General features: G+C 41.2%; 1 protein-coding gene across 1 annotated transcript; it reads left to right on the top strand.

Annotated features, from left to right (window-relative positions):
• The first annotated feature begins 2,396 nt into the window (after positions 1 to 2,396).
• Positions 2,397 to 19,200, top strand: Lyg1 (lysozyme g1). The gene is made up of 6 exons (XM_017801274.1): positions 2,397 to 2,432; positions 10,647 to 10,719; positions 14,199 to 14,303; positions 15,084 to 15,277; positions 18,607 to 18,739; positions 18,935 to 19,200. Exons 2-6 carry the CDS (start codon positions 10,677 to 10,679, stop codon positions 19,051 to 19,053), a joined length of 594 nt encoding a protein of 197 aa, XP_017656763.1. The 5' UTR covers positions 2,397 to 2,432; positions 10,647 to 10,676; the 3' UTR covers positions 19,054 to 19,200.
• The last annotated feature ends 3,796 nt before the right edge of the window (positions 19,201 to 22,996 follow it).

Below are 22,996 nucleotides of genomic sequence, written 5' to 3'. Positions count from 1 at the left end.
ATGAGAGGACACCATAACACTCTAGCTGACTGACAGAAAATGTATGGGCTTATAAGTGTTGCAGACTTTGAAAACAGCTGATGTGTAGTATCTGTTTCCAGCAATCGTGAGGCAATTCTTTATTGAAACTCCATCAAGTATCAGCCTATGGTATACCTTAATACCATTTGAGGACACCCCTTGTAGCCATGGTGGCCACTGGTGCTCATGTAATAACTTCATGGGGCTTTGGTTGATACTAGTTCCCAAATCACAATGTTCCCCAGAGACTCCTATAGATTTAAGGAAGGAACTCTGTGTTCTCCAGGGAGTTACAACACCTATGATTGAACACAAATAAGTCTGCTTTGCCCAACCATTGGTCACATGCTGACCTGTTAGTTTGGAAAAGCCATTCTATTACTATCACAGTTTACTCAACTGTATGGGCAGTTATTATGCCTGCCCTACCCACATCATAGGGTGTTACAAGAGCATATGTGAAAATTCTTTGTAGCCTGGGAAGTAGTCCACAACTGTGAAGTATGACTGAGTGATCCCCTGAAAGATTTCCATGTTTGAGGTATTTTAGACAAAGCACATGAGTCACAGCATCAGAGATAGTTTTATTGGTCCCTGGATATGTCTCACACTTTCGTGTCTGTGGTCAATAAAGGACTTATGGTGTTACCTCGTCAATTGTAGCTGGCTGGTTGATATATTCTAAGGAGTTTTATAACCTGCATATGAAGGGTTTGATATTGGCTCCAATGAGAATCAGCAATTTAACCCTACATAATCCAATATAAGAAAATATCATAAATCCCATTCACTCTCTGGCACTGACCTTCTTGAGGGTAGAAATGGTGTCTTCTTCGACTGTTATTCCTGGTATATAGCTCAGTGCTTTGCCCTTGGTGGGCACTAAATAAACCACTATTGGACATTATTCAAACGCCCAGTCTATTATTCTTTCTCCACATGTAAACTAAACTAGTGGGATGGTTGGCTCAGTAGGTAAAGACACTTGCCAAAGCTTGTTGACCTGAGTTTGATCCTTGGAACCCACATGGTAGAAGGAAAGAACAGACGCATGCAAAATATCCTCTGACCACATGTGTGCTGTGGCATGTGCATGTGTGTACACATATGACCACACGCGCGCGCGCACACACACACACACACACACTGGTAAAGAAATCCATAAATAAATCCATAGATTCTGTGTTCAAGGTATGAAAAATAGTGTAGGTTTATTGCTCCTGATGTTTCAACTTGCTCATGGTAAAGGACAATAAGGCTTACATATCCATCTGGTCTCTTCCAATGAATGCAAAGGACAAAAGTACATAATCAGATCAGATCCCATTCCCTTTTACTATGGGAAAACACTGGCAAGGTCTTTCCAAGGTATTGGAAAGCATTGATCCATTTGTCCAAAGTGTTTCCGCCTGCCAGTGAGCGTGTGAGTGCATACCATGCCCAACCGCACATGGTACAGACTGTGAACTAGTACACTGGGCCCCAAACCCATGTCTAAGAACAGTGTCAGAAGAGGGCAAGAAGAGCTGGCAAGCTTTTCCCCAGAAGTTACCAGAGCACAGCAACAGCGTCTGCCCCAAACAGCCATCTCTTGTATACACCACCCTCCCTCAACCAGGAACATTCCTGAACTGTAACTTGTAACCTGGGCAACAACACAGCAGGCCACAACCACAACACAACAGGACTGGAACCACAGGAGCGTCCTACTGAGCAGTCAGCAGCACATTTAAAGAGAGTGTTAATGAGGGGCTAGAGCAATGGCTTTGGCAAAGATCCCAAGTTTGGTTCCCAGCATCCACAACTGTCTGTAACTTCAGCTCTAGGGGATCCAATGCTTTCTGGCTTCTGTCTGAATTCACAGGCACATACCTATACGAGGGCAAATGTACATAAGTGTAATTAAAATCAATTGTTTTCAGAAACAGAGTGTTAATGACAGCAGCACACACTAAAACAATGACACTCAAGAGACCCCTATTTCCAAACACCCTTCACTGAAAATTATTCAGCCCAATCTGGTGAACAATGTAGGAAGGAGCTCTGCTTCCACTTGCATTTCTCCCTCCTTCCCTTTTACGAACTTGTTCATGTTTTACCAAAAGATAAAATTTAATCTATAAGAAACTCAGTGATCCCTACTGGAAAACAAAGCTAGTCAGTGGTGTCCAAAGGCAGTACTAAAGATTGATTTCTTTCCTTCTATTTGTTTTCTGGCATCTGCGGCCAGAACTGCCCAGGGACTAGTAAAACTGTCACAAACAGAAGAATAATGATACCTTGGAACTTCCTTTACCTGGGAAGGACGCCACCCATAGCATTCTTTTCCGGGTAGCTGGTGTCCCTGTCAGCAGGATGAGTTTAATTGCCACCGCCAAGGGCTCTACTAGGACTTTGTTGAAGATATTTTGGTAAGGAATCTGAAGGTTATTCGATGATAGAGAAAGCTTTGCGAATATAAATTTACATCATCTTTTCTTTCTGTCCCTTGTACCTCTCTTCTCAGCACAGCCAAACTTTTCCAAAGGTTCACTCCACAATTCCTCCCCCATCAATTATTTAACCTTCCTCCCTCTGGGGCTTTTGCTCCTATGTTTGGTCATTGGTTGCTTCCTTGACATGTGCTCCTCTTCTGTCCACAACTAATTTGTGTATTTTCTTGACTCTCATCTATCTGACACAGGTCAGGTGCTTTGAAGGGATCTGATTCTGTCTTGTACTCTTATCTAAACCCTAAACCCAAGTCTTAGGTGATCATAACATCACATTCCCTAGTTACAGTTATTAATTATTAATAATCAAGAAGGGATGGACACATGATTTAATTGGAGCCAGTATGACAAGAGGAAAGATTTGCTGGCTCTTTGGGGAAAAGATACAATTTCATTTCTTTCTGAGAATTGTTGGTGATTATATATTTTCCCCTCCAATTTAAATGAGGAAGTCATTAGTCTCTATCTTAGGTGGTAAGTTGAGGAAGGGAGAGCCTTTGTGTGCATCTGACACTTAAGAAAGCTGAATGGGGGCACAGAAAGTTTCCAGGTACCTGAAGATATTGTTGAACCTCTGAGCCAAATTATGCTTAAAAGTTATCCTCCCTCTGAGCTTACTGTTGGCTGAGTTAAGAAATAATTTTTTTAAAAATAATTAATTTATTTGCTTATTTATTTTGTATGTGTGTATGTATACATGAGTACAGACCCAAGTCATGGCCTGTGTGTAGAGGTCAGAGGACAACGCTCAGGAGTTGGTTCTGTCCTGGCATCTTATGTGATCTAGGGACCAAACTCAGGTCATTAGGTCTGTGCATGAGCATCTCTACCCACTGAGCAATCTCTCTAGATCAAGAAATCTTCTGTTGTGTTTAAGTCAGATTGCGACAAGTTTTTAGTTACTTGCAGGAAAGCAAATCTTTACATACCTGTTTCAGAATTGTTCTTGCTTACTTAACGAGAAACCTCAAGCTACCTGAATGCAATAGTCTTTTTTCCAATCTCTTTTCTTCCCAACAGCATTTGACAACACACATTTTATGCCTTCAGACAATCTCTTAGGTTGGCTTCTGTTATTTCATACACTGAGGTTTTTCATTCCCTGTAGTTTCCCTTATTCAATCTCTTTTACCAAGCCTTTTCCCTCCAGCTGATCCCTAAATGTTGGACTTCTTCAGGGACTGGTCACAAACACACTTTGATAATGCCTTCTACTTCCTTGTCTTTAAATCCTTTTATATAGCAATGACTCTCAAATTCATAGTCTCCAATTCAGTCTCATTTTTGAGCTGCAGTTGCCATAGTAACATCTTCACTTGGACATCTTATTGTAACTGAAAACCTCCTGTTCTCCACTGTATCATCCATCTCTAGCATCATGCCTGATACAAAGTAAGCTGTTCATGAAAATTTTTGAATAAACCAATGAAGGCTAGATCAATAAGTGAGTAGATCAGACAACAGTGTTGTTTAGTTGCAAATAACATTACCCTAAAGCAAATTTAGTAGAAGACAATGGGATTGTCTCAGCTGAGCACCAGGATAGGAATGGTGGATTTAGGATTGTCTTCTTATTCCTTCTTCATGAACAGCTACTTCATCTTCCTGTCTGGATACTTTTTTGTCGTTATTGTTCTAGAGATTTTAGATCTGGGGGCTGGTAACTCTTAAAGATCCAAAGAAGCTTGAAGGCCAGGTGGTCTTTCTGTTTCAACTGGTCCCCCTTGTGCTATTGTAGCAAACAATAAACGTAGAAATATATAAAAGACAATAAACATAGACAATATATAAATGACCCTGGCAGCATTCCAGTAAAAGTATTTGAGGCATAGGTGGTTGATCCTTGTTCTTGACCACCAACAGATAGAAGAGCTACATGTCAGCTTAGCTGTTTGGTTCTGTGATATCAGGGTTTAGATCATTATCCCATCTTTGGTGAGACTCTGCAAGGTCATGTAGTATGGCTACTCTTGGGGTACCCACCTATATTGCAGGACGTTTGAAAATGGAGGGCAATTCCAAGGACAAAAATATACTGCAAAATTCCAATGTCAGAAGTTTAATTCTTGATCTGGCATAAGTCTGCTCTGTCTCCAGCATTTCAGAGTAGGCATCGCTCTCCCGGGGCTTGTGTACTCTTCCGTTCTCTTATCTTTTGTACCTAGCCTTACCCCTTAATTCCCGTCAATTCCACTTCTAAAATGAACTGTCAACACGTCTATTCTCCCTCCCTCCCTCTCTCTCTCTCTCTCTCTCTCTCTCTCTCTCTCATTCTCTTAGTCCAATCAGCATCTTTCACCTGGTCTTCTACAAGGGCCCCAACTAATTTCTTCTCTCTTGCTTACCTCTAATCCAATCAATAGCCAGAGAACACTTTTAAAAATACAAATATGGGGGCTGGAGAGATGGCTTGGCACTTAGGAGCACTGATTGCTCTTGCAGAGGACCTGAGTTCGGTTCTCAGAATCCACATGGTGGCTAACAACCACCTCTTCTGGTCTCTTCAGGCGTTGCACCCACAGCACTCATGCACAAAAATAAAAATAAATACAAATTTAAAAATACAAGTATGTGTTAGGGTTCAGATCTACAGCAATCCCCAATTCCACAGGGCCTCACGGTTTTGCAGGCCCCCTGAGAATGCAACAACTGAGATAATGAGCACCCTGATCATCAGCAAGACAAGATAAACAGACTCTCTACACCTTTTGACCCCAGACCCCCAATTACTGCAAGGATCCACTTCAGCACAGCATGCTTCCCCTTTGATGATCTTAAAGGATAAACAGGCTCGTTATACCTTTTGACCCAAGACCTACTGCAAAGAGCCATTTCATCACAACCTGCTTTCCCTTTGATAATCTTAAAAAAAAAAAAAAACAGGCCTCTGCACCCCAGACTCACAGATGTAGGAACTGTTTCAATTCAGGCTATCCCCTGATAAGTTCACAATATATAGACCCTTATCCCATAACCCAGATCTGGCTGATGGAAGGGAGCAGTTTGACGGAGGTTCGTCTCTCCTGATAAGCCCTGGGTTTTCTCTCTCTCTCTCTCTCTCTCTCTCTCTCTCTCTCTCTCCTTTCCCTCCCTTCTCTTTTTCTCCATCCCTTCCTTTTTGGATTTTTTACATGATACCATGCCCAGAAACAGGCGTGAATGAAGACAAATATGGGACCTGAAAGTGTCATCACGAACCTACAATTAGGAGGTGTGGTAAAGAACTAATTGGTTAATATTTGCAAAATGCCTGGACATTCTTGAATAAAAGGCCCCATATAAGTTCAAAGTACTTGTAATTATTATGATTATTGCTATAATTTATGAGATTTAGCTGTACATCTTATAATAAGATGAGGTCAACACTTTTCAAAAGAGGAAGCAGGACAGGGCTATATAAATCGATGTGTGTTCACTAGCTCTAAGGAGAGGAGCTAACTGAAGACAGGTGAGTGTGAAACAGATATGGAACTTGTGTGAGCTTACTTAGAATGAAAAATCCAGTGTATGATTGATAATGGTTGTATCTCTGCTGATGAGTGAACAAGGAGAACTGGATCAAATGAAACTTAAGAACCTTGCAAAAGAAAAAACATTTAAAATATGTAGATGATAGGATAATTTTCTTATTTATTACAATCATTAAACAAATTCATATTTCTTTTAATGCATATAGAGTTTCTTTTGAATATGTGCGCATTCCCCAATCCGAGAAAGGGAGAACAGAAATGTGTGTCATTTAATAGTAACAGTAATAGTGAGACTGTATAGAAAGCCAGGAAAATGTTGGGCCCTGAGTAGGGAAAGAAGTCCCTCACTTCAGAGCCTGGTTGAGGCATCTTACCAGCAGAGAAGCAAGAATTCCAGCACAATTAACAACTGTCTAAGGCCTTTCTTCCTTTCCTGCTGTAAACCTATGAATTTCTAGGAATCTTACCAGAAGCCCCATTTGCAGGGAAAATTTGTTAAACCCTTCATGCAACAATTTAGGCTTCTGGTTTTCCTCATCAGATTACATCTCTAAGAGTCACATTATAATCTTACTTATCAGAAGAAAGAGAAAAGAGGGGTTCTTAGCAAACTTTTGAGATGTAACCCAAGAGTTACCAAAATGGTATAGATGGCTAACGATAAGACACTTCATTGCAGCTCTCCCCTGTGGAGCCCATGCCCACTCTTAGGTATGCCTCACTCTTCTGAGTACCTCTTTCTGAGTACCTCTCTGTTTCATACCTTGGGCTTAAAACCTACATGAAAACATCTTTATTAAAATCTGCAACTCTGCTTTATACTGGCTATTCCTGAAATTCTTTTCTGCATCAAAATCATGAATCCTGGGTTTGCTTGAGTTGAGGACCCTAAAAGATTAAAGGAATTCCTCAAGCTACTAAGGGTAGTGGGAAGGGTCTCCCTGTCTCCTCTTTGCTAATAATCAACTAGAATATTTTTTTGGTGTCTTTCAAAAACCAAAGGACTAAAGTGTTTGTACTTTTCTATGTGGTAAATCTCCTTTCTGCTTTCAAGCTCAATCATGTAACATCAGACCAAACATCACACGAGGTGTATTGATAGCAGTCCTGTTTTTTCTGGAAGCTATGAAATAACTAAGGCAACATGTCTAACACTTTAAGTCTTGTCTATCAGAGCTAAAAGTCAGATATGCTTTAAGAGTCTACTGATGGAACAGAGAGGCTTAATTATGTTTGATATGGTATTTGTTCAGAAGGGGATGTTCCTGAGCTAGCGTAAGAAGAGCTGTCTTCCTGAAGTTCTTCACTCTAGGAAACCCAAAAGGACAAAGAAAAAGCAGGAGCATGGAGGTGCACTGATAGAAGACCCCTTTTAGGCATAGTCTCCCCAAGCAAGGGAGTATTTGTGGATTTGCCAACAAGGAGGAAGGAGGAAAGAGGCTTGCTCAGACCTTTTAAGTCTTCTTGGGCTGGTGTTTACCAACTCACGATCCAAACTTAGCAAGTGCGTATGGTCATAGGCCATGTGAAAATGCAGTCTGCAAAAGGGATGGTTTAAATGAGCTGTGTTGGCCTACATTTGTAATCCAAGAATTGGGGAGAGTAAGGCAGGAGGATCATAAGTTCCTTCTCAGCATGACTCTGTCTCACAAAACCAAACTGAACATGGTAGTTCACATCTAAAATCTCTATACTTGGAAGGCAGAGGAAAGAGAATTCCAATTCAAGACCAGACTGGGGTATGTAGAAAGTTCCAGGCCAGCTTGGGCTATGAAGCTCTGTCTTAAAATGCAAGCAAGGATATGTAAGCAAGCCAAGATCTGTAATGTTGTGGCCTCATATTGTGCTCTAAAAAGTTAGATGCTTTTTTTTCCCTGGGACATGCGATCTTGGTGGCAGAAGAATTTTACGTTTATGACTGTCATTACTATTGCCATTTAAAAAAGACTATTGGTACAAAGCAGTCTGCAAGGCAACAGCCTGGGGCATGGCTGTGTGTGTGTAAGGAGACCAGAACAGTAAAAGGCATGCTGCTGGAACAACCCATCAGCCCACAGGGAGCAGGATCACAGAGAGATGGGTTAGCAACAAAGCAAGGGTAACAACACAGCTTGGCCCACAAGACCATGTCTGATGTGGCTTCTTAGAGTAATTCTCAGTTCTTCCAGGACCAGTTGGGCACATGAGAAGGTGGGGTTATCCTCAGATATCAAAGTGTTAATGCAGCACATTTCCAGACTGTTTAGAGGGCCCCAAGGACCTGGTTACCCAAGGTTAAGGTAAAGCTCTAGGACATTCATAGAAAAGAATTGGGACTTCTCTAGTGAGGGAACTGTAAATACCAAAAACCTTTATTTCTATCCCTTCCCACCCCATGATAAATTGTTGAATGCTGAGGAAGAAATAGTCTTTATTCCTTACAAATCTATGCAGTGCTTTGGGGATTACAAAATGCTCAGTAGATAGAGAAGGCAGGTAAAGGAAGCCATCTGGATTGAGGCCACCAGGACCTTGAACTAATCTCTGAGGGATGCTCAGGTTATCTGCTTTAAAAGTGGCCTGTTGCTGCAACGTGACACTCGCTTGCTGTCTGCTACTGTTTTGCTTTTTAGAATGGGAAAAACAATGTCACTGTAGATATTGTGCCTGACATTTAGATACCATGTTTGTCTTGGGTTAACATTTTCACAATGGATTCAAGTATGGGGAGTGGAAGGATACTAACAAATGAGTCACAGATGACCAGTGGACACTCCTTGAGCACACCCAGGGGATGCATCAACAACTTTTAAATGTATAGTACTTTCTGGCACCTGTACAATTGGGCCATGGAATTTGACTCTTCCAGTATACTGTTTATGAGTGGATTACCTTGTCTGTCTATAATAAGTCCATTGTCACTTTTTGTTCTTCCCTGACATAACTGAAAATAATTACTTTGAAGATTGGACATGAAGGGCAACCAGAAAGTAGTTTAGTGTTGCTAAGTATCTGGTGCATGCATTTACATAGACTCGGTCAAGTGCTTGCTCAACATAGATGCTTATCCCCCTGCTTGGAAAATGAGGTAACTCTCATGTTGCAATGAAAGTTAAGTGTTTCCATTTGGGTTTCCAAGAGGAAGCATCTGTCTTTCCTGGAAAAGTATCAAGAAGACTGAAATATCTAGGGTTAGCATTTGAATGCGAGGACCCTTTCATAAAGCCAGTGAGCCTGGGAACATATTTTTTTTGTATCTAAGAAGCTCTTTCTCCAGTTCTTTTTGGGAACTGATTGTCCTTATTCAGTCTTCAGGGATCAGAGATGCTGAGTACACTATTATGTTAACGGTTAAATCTGAAAGTTTCTGCCGGTGCAAATAACATTCCAAATTTCTGTACATTTTTGGTCACCGAACATGACATTTTCTGCTCAACTAAGTGAAACTTGACAGACCGGTATTGTAGGAAAGATAAGTACAAAGTATGGATTGCTTTCAGGACTACATGCCATCTCAGTTCATGAAGATGGAATTCAAGAGACTTCCTTAATGTCTCTCCATCTTGGGACATCTCATCCTAAGTGTCAGGAGAAGCCCATCTATACTAATACACTTAAAAGAGGGATTGGGGATGTAACTTAAGAGCATCTACAAGGACCTGGGTTCCCAGTACCAAATAAATGGCTAAGTGAAAGTGGGGAGCACCATGTGGTCACTCACTGGTCCTGGTCACCTGTTCTCTAGACCAGTAAACACCTCAAGAGTCTAGTTCTGGGGTATTGCCATGACCTACTTACCAAGGGACTTGTCCTTCTACCCTCCCTGAGTTCTGGCCCAGGAGTGCTATGCTATGAAGAAAAAATGGAGAACATGGTTCAAGGTGATCCAGTGGTTCTGGGATTCCCCAGTACGGAGAGCAGAGCAGTGCAGAGAGTCTTCCACCTCCTTCCTTCATCCAAAGGGAAGAATCAGTGTATAAGGACAGAGTGCCCTTTGCTCCAACCTAAAGAGAAAAGAGCCAAACTCAGGGAAGTCATCAATACAAAATTCTACTTTTCATATCACATTTGAATAATGTAAAACACATCAAAAAATCCTTTTCAGCATCCTGAGTCGAGCCACTATATTTCTCAGTGCTGAGAAGCAAAGTATTTTGGCTTTTTATTTGATATATTTTTGTTTTTTTTGAGACAGAGTCTTGCTGTTTATCTCAAGCAGGCCTTGAACTTGCAGTAACCCTCCGGTCTCAGGAATGCTGAGATGCACCCGCCCCACACACACACCTAGCCCATCTTGGCTTTATAAATAATTAATACCCAGCATCTCTGTGTTTCTTCTCCTCTCCTCTCTTTTCTTCTCTTTGTTTTAAACAGGATCTCACTATGTAGTCCAGGTTGGTGTTGAATTCAAGATCCTCCTGCCTCTGACTTATGAGGGCTGAGATTGCAGATTTTGCACCAAATATCCAGTATCTTGAAACTATTCTGAGTTCCTGTGAGCTAAGTCAAAGTACAGAGGGAGCACTTGCCCAATTTCTGCTTTTACGCTAGGATTCAAATCCTTTACTTTCTTATTTTGGATGTGGGAAACTTGTTCCATTCACACTCCCCAACAGAACCAGTGCATGTTGTTATTATGATGATTGGCATTTTCACATCTTTAAGCTAATTTTGATTTTAAAAGCATTTCAGGTACCATAGAACCATACTCAACATGTCTGCACTGTGGTGGCTTCTGGGCCTTCTGGCCTTGACTGGTGAGTGTGTTTCATTTTTTCCAAATAACTTGGAAATAGGAAAAGCAGCATAGAAAGCTAATGGTGTGCTCACATTTATATAACTGAAGTGGAAGCATTGTTTTTCACCTCAGAGGTCTGATAAATCCTGGAGTTAGCAATAACTCCAAAGGCAAGAGCCTTTCACTGGCAAGCAGCCTTTTCCCAAGCGTCCCATAAAAGGATGGGGTTTCCCACAGCTCACAAGAGGGCTTGCAAAAGCACTGATTGAAACCCGACTTTAAATACTCACCACTGATAACTGTTCATTGCCACTATAAAAACTTGCACCATCTTTTGGTTATATTACACATTGCTGGGACAAAAGCAACTTAAGGAAGGAAGGGTTTATTTTGGCTTTCAGTTCCAGAGTACAGGCTGGTCACATTGTATCCAGAAAGCAGGTCAGGAAGCAGAGGGAGATAAATACTGATGCTCAGCTCACTTTCTTCTTTTTACTCGGTCTAGGACCCAGTCCATGGAATGATGCCACCACATTTCAGGTGGCATCACCTTAGTTCACCTAGTCTAGATAATCTCGCACAGACAGATGCAAAGATTTGTTGCATGGTAATTATAAATCCCATAAGGTTCACAGTCAAGATTCACCATCACACAGCAAAATACTGAATTTATTTAGAGTTCATATGTTTCCGTAGAAAGATTGGGGTGGATTCTATAATAAGACTGATATGATTCAAATTGGAAGCAAGCGCCAAAGAAATCAAGATCTGACTGAGCTATTAACCACATAGCTGCAGTTCTTGAACTCCAGTTTCAGCTCTAATGTTACTTGCAGCTGGGCCAAAAAGTGAAAACACTTGTTTTATAAAAACATTTATTCATGTATGTATGTATGTATGTATGTATGTATGTAGGTATGTATGTATGGGCATCATGTACCACAGCATGCTTGTGGAGGTCAGAGGACAGCTTGCATGAGCTGGTTCTCTACTTCTACCATGTGGACCCTGGGGATCAAACTCTGTTTGCCAGGCTTGGCATCAGGCACCTTTGCTCATGAAGCATCTTTACAGCCTCAAATGTGCTTCTCTTTTGATAAATAAAAGGATGTAGCCTAGTTTCTTGGGAGAAGCAAAACTCTTGGCACTAAAAGAACTGTTTTATTTATTTATTTATTTATTTATTTTTTTATTTATTGTCTAATTCATCCAACACATATTTTAAAATTTCTACAAGGTGCCAAGCACTGAGAATATAAGGAGCTTTGAGGGTCATGTAATGCAGTTAGTGAGAGGTCACAAGGCAGGCAACAATTATTCAAGCCAACTGTCACATTGAGGGTGTTTGTCACCAATCATAAAGATAGAAGTGCTCTGGCTAAAAAATTGAAAAAGACATTTTCTTAATTTTTAGTAGTAATATATTCTCAAAACACCAGATCTTTCTACGAATATATTTCTTTTAGTCTCATCCTGTCTGTGAAATAGAAGCATTTACGCCCAAATGCTATTATTTTCAGATGTCAACTTCATGAAGCTGTTATAAAAACATAGAACCTGGGGCTGGAGAGATGGCTCAATGATTAAGAGCATTTACTGCTCTTGAAGAAGACCAGGTTTCAGTTCCTAGCATCCACATGGCAGCTCACAAACTCCAGCTCCAGGAGATCTGACACCCTCTTTTGGCCTCTGCAGGAGCCTATATACATGTGGTACACATAAATTCACACAGGCACACACATATAAAACAATAAAACCTTAAAACTCATTTATCTAAATATACAGGACTCATATAAAGATAAGCAATAGATATATTTCCAAAGATCTGAAAATCACTGAGTTAATGACGTACAACCTATCTTAGTCAAAGAGCAAAATATAATTTAAAAGTACTGTCATAGGACTAAGGAGATGACTCAGATGATAAAATACTTGCCAGGCAAGCATATGGGTCTGAGTTTGATGCCCACGCATATAAAAATTCAGGCACAGTGGTGCATACCTATAGTCTAATCACTGGGAGGTAGAAATAGGATTTCTGGGGCTTGCTCGTCAGCCAGCCTAGATGAATCAGTAAGCTACAGATTTAATGAGAGACCTGGTTTCAAAAGATAAGGTAGATAGTGATAGATAGAAAAAGACACCTGATGTTGACCTCTGGTTTCCACATGTATACACACATGTACACGTGCACCTATCACACAGAGACTCATACACACAAATGTTTAAAAATTTTTTTTCATGAGGAATTCTTACAGGCTTACAATGCTGAGATGATTCTCACAAGGAGCAATTTCCTGCCTGCTAAAGGGTTCTTGTTACTGGCTTATGCACTCTTCTCCTGGTGTAATCTGTAAATGTACAGTGGTCCCTCACTGCAAGGGAGGAAGGATTGGTTTCAGGACACCAGACACCAGAATTTTCAGATGCTCAATACTCATATATAAAACAGCATTGTATTTATATAAACCCTACATGCAGCTCATATGCTTTAAATCAACTCTAGATTATAATACCTATACAATGTAAACTCTATATAAAAAGCTTTAAAAACTGTATTGTTTAGGAGATAGTGACAAGAGAAAAGGTCTGTATATGTTCTGTACATTTTTTCCTAAATATTTTCAATCAGCAGTTGGTTGAAACCATGGATGCGGATCCCACAGATATGGAGGGCTGAGTGAGTTGTAAATGCTACCCCCTTTCCTGGTGGGAAGAGGGGAATGTACTTCTCTTTAGTGGCCTTTGTGAAATTTCAATAGCATCTATAATAACATGATATAGCATCTATAATAACACCTGTAATCGCAGAACTTGGAAGACAGAGGCAGGAAGACCAGGAATTCAAGATTACCCTTGATTACACAGAGTTTGGGGCCAACCTGGGCTACATGAGGCCTGTTTTAAAAACCTAAATTAACTAATTAATTAAAGCAATGCCTCATGTTTAATGATGATTAGACTAACAGAGGAAGATCTCAGTAGATGTGAGACAGAAGAGGAAGATGCAGAAAAAAAGCACCTGACATAGAGACCTGGTCCTATGACTAATCTTCACAAACCCTCTCTTTGTGACCTTAGGCCTCAGCCTAGAGTGCTCTTAAAGAAACTAAAACCAGTCCAGTCCCATTGAGCATAGGCTGAGAATCCAAGAAACCCCTGGCTTTAAAACACGTTTCTCCAGAACAAACATGAATACTTTACCAGACCAATGAGCTATGAGATAACCCTTGAGCTTTGCAAAGAGGAAATTGCTCCAATAGCTTCTCATGTCTGCAGGAAAGGAGGTGAGAATTTAAAATCAAAGTGGTGTCTATAATACATTCTTAGCTTGCTGTTAATGTAAATTTCAAAAGAATTTCCAGTGTAGAGCAAAGGGGGTGGCATTCTATTTCTTATAGACTTTATTATAATTCTTTTTGTTGATTTAATTAATTCACAGCAACATGAGAAGTACTCTAACTCAGTACCTCGGGCTGAACTTTTCTTAATCTGCAGGCTCCTCTGAAAGCAGCAATTGGGGATGCTATGGAAATATCCGTACTCTGTACACCCCAGGAGCATCTTGTGGGATCGGAAGACGCCATGGCCTGACCTACTGTGGTAACTGCAGTCTCTATGGGTGCTCTTCTCTCCCAACATATTCTCTTGACCCCCACTGTTTCTCATAGTTCTACACCAAGGAGTGGGGGGAGAGAGCATGCACCATGGAGTCCATAATCAGAGTCCTGGCTCTGCTTCCTGAACAAGTCACTAGCTCTCTTTTTTGAAGTTGGGCTAACAGTTTTCCCCGTCTTGGTGCAAACTCAATATCATTGTTGGGTGATAATGTTTCTTTTTCTTAAATTTTTTTTATTTATTTTTCTATGTGCATGACTGTATTGCCTGCATGTATTATAAATGTACCCACATTGTGCAATGCCTGCAGAGGTCAGAAGGGGGCGTTAGATCCCCTGGACTGGAGTTACAGATAGTTGTTAGCCACTGTGTGGGTGCTGGAAACTAAACCTGGGTCCTCTACAAGAGCAGACAGTGCTCTTAACCACTGAACCATCTTTCCAGTCCCCTGGGAAAGCTTTGGTAGGATTCTTAGGATGGGACCAGTGGAGCCCACGCTTATAGAATTATAGAATCTGGAACAGAACAGATCCTGAGAGCCTAGTTGAGAGCCAGCGGTATATAACCTAAGTAGATGAAGGAGGTCTTGATTCTGGTTGACAGAAAGAGTCCTAATCTCCAGTCAGGGAATGGCCACTAGGGATTTAAACTTGGGGTTTTCAGTCCTAGACCATTTCTTGGATCCTAGAAGTATACTTTTTCTTCCCCTTTAAGTTTCAGCCTAAGCCACACCCAGCTATATCTGTCTTTCTGTGTTTGTTCTAGGCGTTCGTGCCTCTGAAAGGCTGGCTGAAATAGACAGGCCATATCTTCTGAGATACCAACCCATGATGAGAACTGTTGGCCGGAAATACTGTGTGGATCCTGCAGTGATCGCTGGTGTCTTGTCCAGGGAGTCTCAAGGTGGTAATATTCTGGTCAACATGGGCAGCCCAGGCAATGGAGTCAAGGTGGTGCAGGTAATGCTCTATCAGTTAAGGTAGCTGGGGAGATAGTTTGGTAAAGTGCTTGCTGGGCAAGCATAAAGCCCTGAATTTGGATCCCCAGTGCCCATATAAAAAGCCAGGCATGGTGATGTGTACCTGTAATCCCAGTGTTGGGAAAGGGGAGACAGGTAAATCCTTGGAGCTTACTGGATGGCCAGTCAAGCAAGTCAGTGAGCTCCAGGTTCATTGAGAGGCCTGGTCTCAAAAGATAAGGTGGAGAGAAATTGAGGAAGACACTCTGGTCAACCCCTGGCTTACACACACACACACACACACACACACACACACACACATCCACACATGCCCAAGTACACAACCCACATGAACATGTACACACACACACACACACACACACATGCACACATACACACACACACACATGGCCCTTCTGCTTTATGGCACAACTCCAAGGGAACACCATCATTGTTTTGTTGCTGACAGCACAGCTCCATAGAACACAGAATGAATGGCGCTGCCAGAGAGACACAAGAAGCACCATGACCACTGCACTTGTAGCCACAATTTATTTCCAATGTAAACAATATTAAATACCCAGGACACCACCCAGGGTACGCTATTCCGAGTTACTATTAAGGTAACTGGCTCAGGAGAGAGATCACAGAGTGTATCTTTGTTAGGTGGTTTCCTAGCCTTGTGGCCTTAAATAGGTCATTTTACTTCACTGGGCCTGTTTTTCCACCTCTAAAATTCCATTTTGTTTTCAGCAGTGCTGCGGATTAAACCTGGGGCATTGTGCATGCTAAATAGATACTCTACCACTGATCTATACTTCCAGCTCCCAAACACTACTCCTGTAGAATGGAATGAAGACTCTTATTATGAAGAGTCAATGGAGGGGCTGGAGAGGTGGCTCAGTGGGTAGAAGCACTGGATGCTCTTGCAGAGGACTCAGGTTTGGTTCCCAGCACCCACATGGTGGCTAACAACCATCTATAACTCCAGTTCTAGGGACTCTGATGGCCTTTTCTAGCCTCCACAGGCATTGCACACATGTGGTACACTTATATATATGCAAGCAAACACTCATACACATAAAATAAAAATAAATAAAAATGCTAGAAGTAATTAATGAAATAATGTAAAGAAGTACCTGATAGGTTCTCAACAGTAAAATCCCTTCCCCCTTGTCTTATTATATTCACAATTTTAAACTTACTATAAAAACTAAAATTTAAAGTTTGTGTAGTATATTTACATTATTTTTATTTTTTAAATGATTTATTTATTCTTTGAGAATTTCATATTCTGTATTTTGATCATATTTGCATATCCACAATTTCTCCTAGGTCTACTCCCCTTCTCTACTCACTCACCCAACTTCATGTCCTCCTTTTTTTTTTAAACCTAGCAAGTCTAGTTTGTGCTATATCCTCTTGGGTGTGTGGCCATCCACTGGAGCATGGCTGACCTACCAGGGGCCAAAAGAAAACTGACTCTCTCTCTCCCAGCAGCTGTCAGTGGCCAACAGCTCCTCAGCTGGGGTGGGACATCATGCCCACCTCCCCTCTCCATGCTGGGATTTTATTAGGCTTGAGCTTGTGCAGGTCTTGTGCATGCTATCACAACACCTGTGAGTTCATGTGTGAACTTGCTCTGTTGTATCGAAGAACCAATGTTTCTTTATTGTCGCCCACTGCCTCTGACTCTTATAATCTTCCTCTTCTTCTGATCTTAACAATCTTTAAATTATCCTCTCATGACTACTTGAAATGAAACCACAATTTTAAAGTATCAGAGTTCATGGACAGCACAAATTGGACTCAGTAAGTTAAAATCACACACACACAAAAGGTCACAAAGTTGAGGGTAGGAAGAGGAGTGTGCCTAACAAGAGTTGGTGGGAAGGGTGAATATGATCAAAATACAGTGTGTGAAATTCTCAAAGAACTAATAAAAACGAGGGGAAAGGTATCTTATAACACTTTATCTCATTTTGATTTGGGGGTGCCTTCAATAATCTGATGAGTTGCAGGGGTGGGTTGTAGCAAGTCATCCCTGACAAGAGAGGAAATGGACTCAGAAGAGTCACTGTTGTAAAGTTACACTGTGGGGAAGGATGTCTTGTGAAAAATTTCTACTTCCCTGTTCTGTGTCTTTTGTGAAACCTATTTCTTGGGGAAAGGACAAGTCTATCTCCTTTGAGATGAAGTGAGAACCCCCTAAACTCAGACATTTCTCCTAAATCTGATGAAATTTTTGTGATAAGTGGTAACCTAAGGTATGCAAGTAGGCTTAGAATTACCTTCAGACATTCTGATCATCTACAAGGAGAATTAAAGTACAGACAGGACACCCTTCCTGGTCTCTTTGGGGTTATATTTGCAGCATCGAGGAAGGGTGTCACTCTGAATTCTACATGAGCCAACCATCTTGGCTTCCAAATTAATCTCTCGCTGTCACACTAAGGCAAATGTGAAATGACCGCTTATCGCTTCCTGAGCCTAAGCCCTGTAGCTTTATATTTTCTCCTTTTTTGTAGGAATATTTAAAATGAGAGCTGTCCTTTTAACAGATTTCTCCTAAAATACCATTGTGGATTACATAGTATTATTAATTGTAGAGATGATAATGTACATCAGATTTCTAGAAAAGTTTCACTGTAAAACTGAAAGTTTAGGCATGTTAATTGGCAGCTCCCCATCTCCCTCTCCCCTTCCCTGCTGGTCAACGCGCTTCTGTTCTTTACATCTATGAGTTGACAGTTTCATATCCTTCATGTAAGTGGAATCATGTGGTGTTTATCTTTCTGTGACTGGCTTATTTACTTAGCACAATGTCCCCAGGTTTCATCAATATCGTCCATATTGCACAGTTGTCTATCTTTTGAGTCTGAATAATATTACATGGTGTATATATACCATTTTTTCTCTGTCCATCCTTCAAAGACATTTAGGTCATCTCTGCCTCTTGGCTTAGAAATAAACACGGGAGCGTAAATATCTCTACAAGATCCTGAGCTCAGTTCTTTTGAATAAACACCCAGAAATGGGAAATGGGGTTGTGTGGTACTTCTAATTTTAATTTTTGGAGGGAAAACTTCTATATTGTTTTCCATGATGGCCACACCATTTTGCATTCCCATCAACAGTGTACAAGGATTCTAATTTCTCCACATCCTCACATTTCTCTTAAGTACTAACAAGAGTCATCCTGATAGATGTAAGTAGCTTCACTACTTAATCTTCTGAAGGTGGAAGGAGAAAAACACGAGGGAGATGAAAGATGCTGTGTCACTGCCCACCTGGCTCACTTGAGTGTTTCCTCTGCTTTCATCCCTCTAGGACTCAAACTTTTATTCTCCCACAACCTGGATGAGTGAACCCCAGGTTTCCCAGAAAACTGAGGTTCTGACTGCTAGAATCAAAGAAATCCAGACAAGGTTTCCAACTTGGACTCCTGACCAGTACCTGAGAGGTATGTACATCCCTCTTGGTCAGTTGTTTCACCACTGGGAATGAACAGGGACAAATATAATCCACTGCACCAGATTTCCCCAAGCCACAGTTGCCCACTGATAAACAGTTGGGAAAGGGAATCTGAATTTCTGATGAGTATTCTGAAGCAAGGAGGAGCTTCGGGGTGAGGATTAACTTATCATGTGAATTTCAGGTGGACTCTGTGCCTACAGTGGTGGTGCTGGCTTTGTCAGAAGCAGCCAGGACCTGAACTGTGACTTCTGCAACGATGTCCTTGCACGTGCCAAATACTTCAAGAACCATGGCTTCTAACTCCAGATGAAACCCAAGTTCATTATTATATATGAGGCCTCAACTGTTCCATCAATAAAGTTAGCCAATGAGGTCTACAGCTGCAAATATGAGTTGGATCAGGAGGTTGTCAAAATATGATGAATCACATTAAAGGAAGAGGTGTTACTGAATTGTGAATTGTGTCTTTTTAAAGATATTTCCCTAGGTATTAGTTCTAATGTGGATCTCTGTGAGATGAATTCTAAGGCCCGTTAACTACTATTGCCAGGTTCAGCAAATAAAAGTACAGGAACCCCAGTCTACAAGTTAATTCTACATAAGCAATGAATTTGGGGCAGTACTGGGACTCAAACCCAGCCTCATATGTGTCAAGCATAGGCCCCATCACTGAATTATGAATTATTTTAGTGTAAATCTCATGAAATATTTAGAACACAATTTACACTAAAGAATTATTTATTTTCTGAAATTCTGATTAACCTGATTTCTTGGATTTCATCTGGTAACTCTGTCATTAACTTCTTGGATAAAAATTTAATCGAAAACGTTTAGTGATTTTTAGGGTGAGATGTTGGTGACTGGTCTATTTGTGCTGGGTGAAATAATCTGGGGGAAAGTCACTTGCTAAAAGCTTTGCAATAGCATCTTAATCTCTGTTGTCTAAGCTTCTCTTCTCCTCTTCATCCTGAACCATGGAATCTTCTAACAGCAAGCTTCCATTTCTACCCAAAGTATCTGAATCTGGAACTCATCTGAACTTTTCCCTTTTTAGAGGATGTTATGTTTTCGATATAAAAAGTCTCCCAAAGGCTTGGTCCTCAACCAGCAGCATTATTGAGAGGAGCCTGGATCACGAGGGTACAGCCTCATCACTGGGTTCTTTTATTGATGAATTCATGGTTGAATGCGTTCTTAGGAGGTGGAGGAGGTAGGTCACTAGAGGAGTGTCTTTGAGGAGTATATAATTCTCTCTCTCTCTCTCTCTCTCTCTCTCTCTCTCTCTCTCTCCCTGTAATCATAAAGTAAGCAGCTTTTCTTTGCCATGCCTTTCCAGCATGTTTCTGCCTTGCCATAGGCCTAAACACAATGGAGTCAACCAACCACAAAACCCACTAAAATAATGAATCAAAATAAATCCTTCCTCTTTTGTGCTGTTAGGCATTTTGTCAAAGACAAAAACTAACACAAAAGGCACTTCAGGCACCGATACAACCAGACTATGGGAGGTGCCCTCAAGGACATTGACCATGTCCCATGTTATTAAATTAGCAAATTCAAATGTTTGTATTCTCTAACAGTAATTATTGTCCCATTCTGTCAACTGAACAATATCAGCATTTCAATGAGATTCCACAATTGTCATCATTTCAAACATGTCTGGTCTGCCTATAAATAGTGTTTTGAAGCAATTCCAACATGTTAAGTACTATATGAAACACCACACCAGAGTTTCTGCCTCCCTTTTTTTAGTTGAAGACAGCAGCCCACCCAAAAGAAAAGAGAGCCCACCATTCTTATGCACAAGGCACAGAGGCAAGGCCTGTACTGTGTGACAGTGTGAAATGCTCTTTTTTTTTCTGTGTTAGAGGCCATTTCATCCTCCTCATGGCCTTTGGTGCCCTTGACAGCCCTTCTTCCTACCTTCCTTCCTGGTGTCCCCACTCTCTGCCTTTGAAGTCCTATGCTCAAGGCTGAATCCAGTTAACAGATTCTCATCATGAACACAATAGAGGAGACCTCATGAATGCATCATGTCCTCTGGAGATGTACATTTCACCAGTGTAAGAATAATACAATGCCAAGCTCTGGCTATGAGCTCACAAGGTGTGGTGGTTTGAATGACAATGTCCCCCATAGGCTCCAAGTATTTGGACATTTTGTCCCCAGTTGCTGGTGCAGTTTTGAGGCATGTTTTGGGAGGTTTCAGGAGGTGTGGCCTTGCTGGAGAAAGTTCACTGAGGGTGAACTTTGAGAGTTCCTAAGCCTTGCCAGATTTCCTGTCTCCCTCTGTTTCATGTGCCTGCTTAAAGATGTGATAGCTCCTTTCTGCTCTAGCCACTTCTGCGGCCGTCCCTACTCACCGTGACACACTCTAACCCTTCTTGAACTGTAAGCTCAAATAAACTCTTCTTTCTATAAATTCCCTTGGTCATGGTGTTTTATCACAGCAACAGAAAAGTAACCAATGCAGAAATGAAACATTTGGGTGAATCAAGTTCTCTTGAAGTCATGTTAAGATGACCTCCTAGGGCTCCCTCCATGGCTGCATTTTCCCAGTAATGAGGCTAGCGCTGTACATGTAGGTGGCATTTCTTATCCCAAGAAATATCTAACCAAGGCAAACATACAAGAGGCATCATGCTGTCAGTGTGGGAGCTCTGGGGAAAGTGCAGTGGAATTAGGGATCATTCAAAGAAATAAAGTATCGATTATACAGTGATTGACAAACATTACTGAACGTTTTCTGCCTGCCAGTCATTCTATCAGGAACCATAAAACAGGGACAAAAAGACACTGTCCTTCCTCATAATTCGTATTTTCTTGATGGCTAAGAATGTTGAACATTTTTTCAAATGTTTATTGACTATTATTATTTTTCAATTGACTATTATTTGAATTTCTTTCCTTGAGAATTGTCTGCTCCACAGACATTAGCCCACTTATCAATTGAATGATTTGGGGGTTTTCTTTGTGATTAATTTTTGCAGCTCTTTATAGATTCTATATATTAATCCTCTGTTCGATGTATGGTTGGCAAAGGCTTTCTCTCATTCTGTATGCTGTTTCCTCATTCTGCTGATGGTTTTGCTGTAGAGAAGATTTTTGTTTCATGTAAGATCATTTGTCAATTCTTTTTTTCTTTTTTAAATACATGTGTATTTATTTTTTTTTCCTTTTTTTCCTTTTTTTTTTTTTTTTGGTCTATTTGAGACAGGGTCTCCCTGTAGTTGCACTGGCCTGGATTCGCTATGGAAACCAAGCTGGCCTCAAACTCACAGAGACCAGCCTGCCTCTGCTTTGGCCTCCTAAGTGTTGGGATTAAAGGCATGTGCCACGATGCCTGGCAGATACGTATTTCTTTAAAAAAATATGTATTTATTTGTGTTGAAAGGAGCACACGCCTGCTGCAGTGCATGTGTGGCGGTCAGAGGGCATAACTCAAGAGTTGGTTCTCTGTCCACTATGCAACTTCTGGGGACTGAACTCAGGTTGTCAAGTGCTGCTGGGGAGGAGAGAGAGAGAGAGCAAGAGCAAGAGCAAGAGCGAGCGAGCGAGAGAGAGAGAGAGAGAGAGAAAGATATACCCTTCAGACTGGAGAGATGGCTCAGCACTTAAGAACACACTGATCTTGCAGAGGACCAGGGTTCAGTTCCCAACACCCACATGGTAGCTAACAACTGTCTGTAACTCCAGTTCCAGGGGGATCTGATGCTGTATTCTCACCTCCCTGGGCATTGCACAACACAGGTGCACCTACCTACATGCAGGCAATACACTCATATACATAAAATAAAAATAATGAATATTTTTAAAAAGACATCAAAGACATTTCTCCAGTGACTTACCTCCTCTACCTCCTAATAGCCCATTCAACCATGAATTCATCAATAATATGTCATGTTTTGGTTATAAAAGTCTCCCAAGGTTGACTTCTCAGTTAGCAGTACTATTGAGAGGAGACTGGATCATGAGGGTAAAAGCTCAACACTGGGTTCTTTTATTTTCTTTATTATGCTACCACATCTGGCTTGGAAAGGTTCACTACTGCTAAGTAGAGCAGAGGGTAGTGAAGGCCCTAAGCTTAGGATGGGGGGTGTGGGAGGCAGGGGAAACCTGTCCAGCTGGCAGGGAGGCAGGCAGGTGAACAGTAACATAGAGGCTCCTGGACACTTAAGAAGTGGTGTTTACCTAAGCAGTGGTGATGCCCTGACTGGTGGGGAGGGTCAGCAGTTAAGAGCAC

Source organism: Nannospalax galili, unplaced genomic scaffold (genome assembly GCF_000622305.1).
Source record: "Nannospalax galili isolate Female #2095 unplaced genomic scaffold, S.galili_v1.0 scaffold182, whole genome shotgun sequence".
NCBI lineage: Eukaryota > Metazoa > Chordata > Mammalia > Rodentia > Spalacidae > Nannospalax > Nannospalax galili.
Note: the sequence above shows the minus strand (reverse complement) of the source record. Positions and strands in the feature narration are given on the sequence as shown.

Coding starts and splice junctions, on each gene's coding strand:
- Lyg1 (XM_017801274.1), top strand. CDS start 10,677: ATGTCTGCACTGTGGTGGCTTCTGGGCCTTCTGGCCTTGACTG. Junction 10,720..14,198: donor GGGCCTTCTGGCCTTGACTG/GTGAGTGTGTTT, acceptor CTTAATCTGCAG/GCTCCTCTGAAAGCAGCAAT. Junction 18,740..18,934: donor TCCTGACCAGTACCTGAGAG/GTATGTACATCC, acceptor TGTGAATTTCAG/GTGGACTCTGTGCCTACAGT.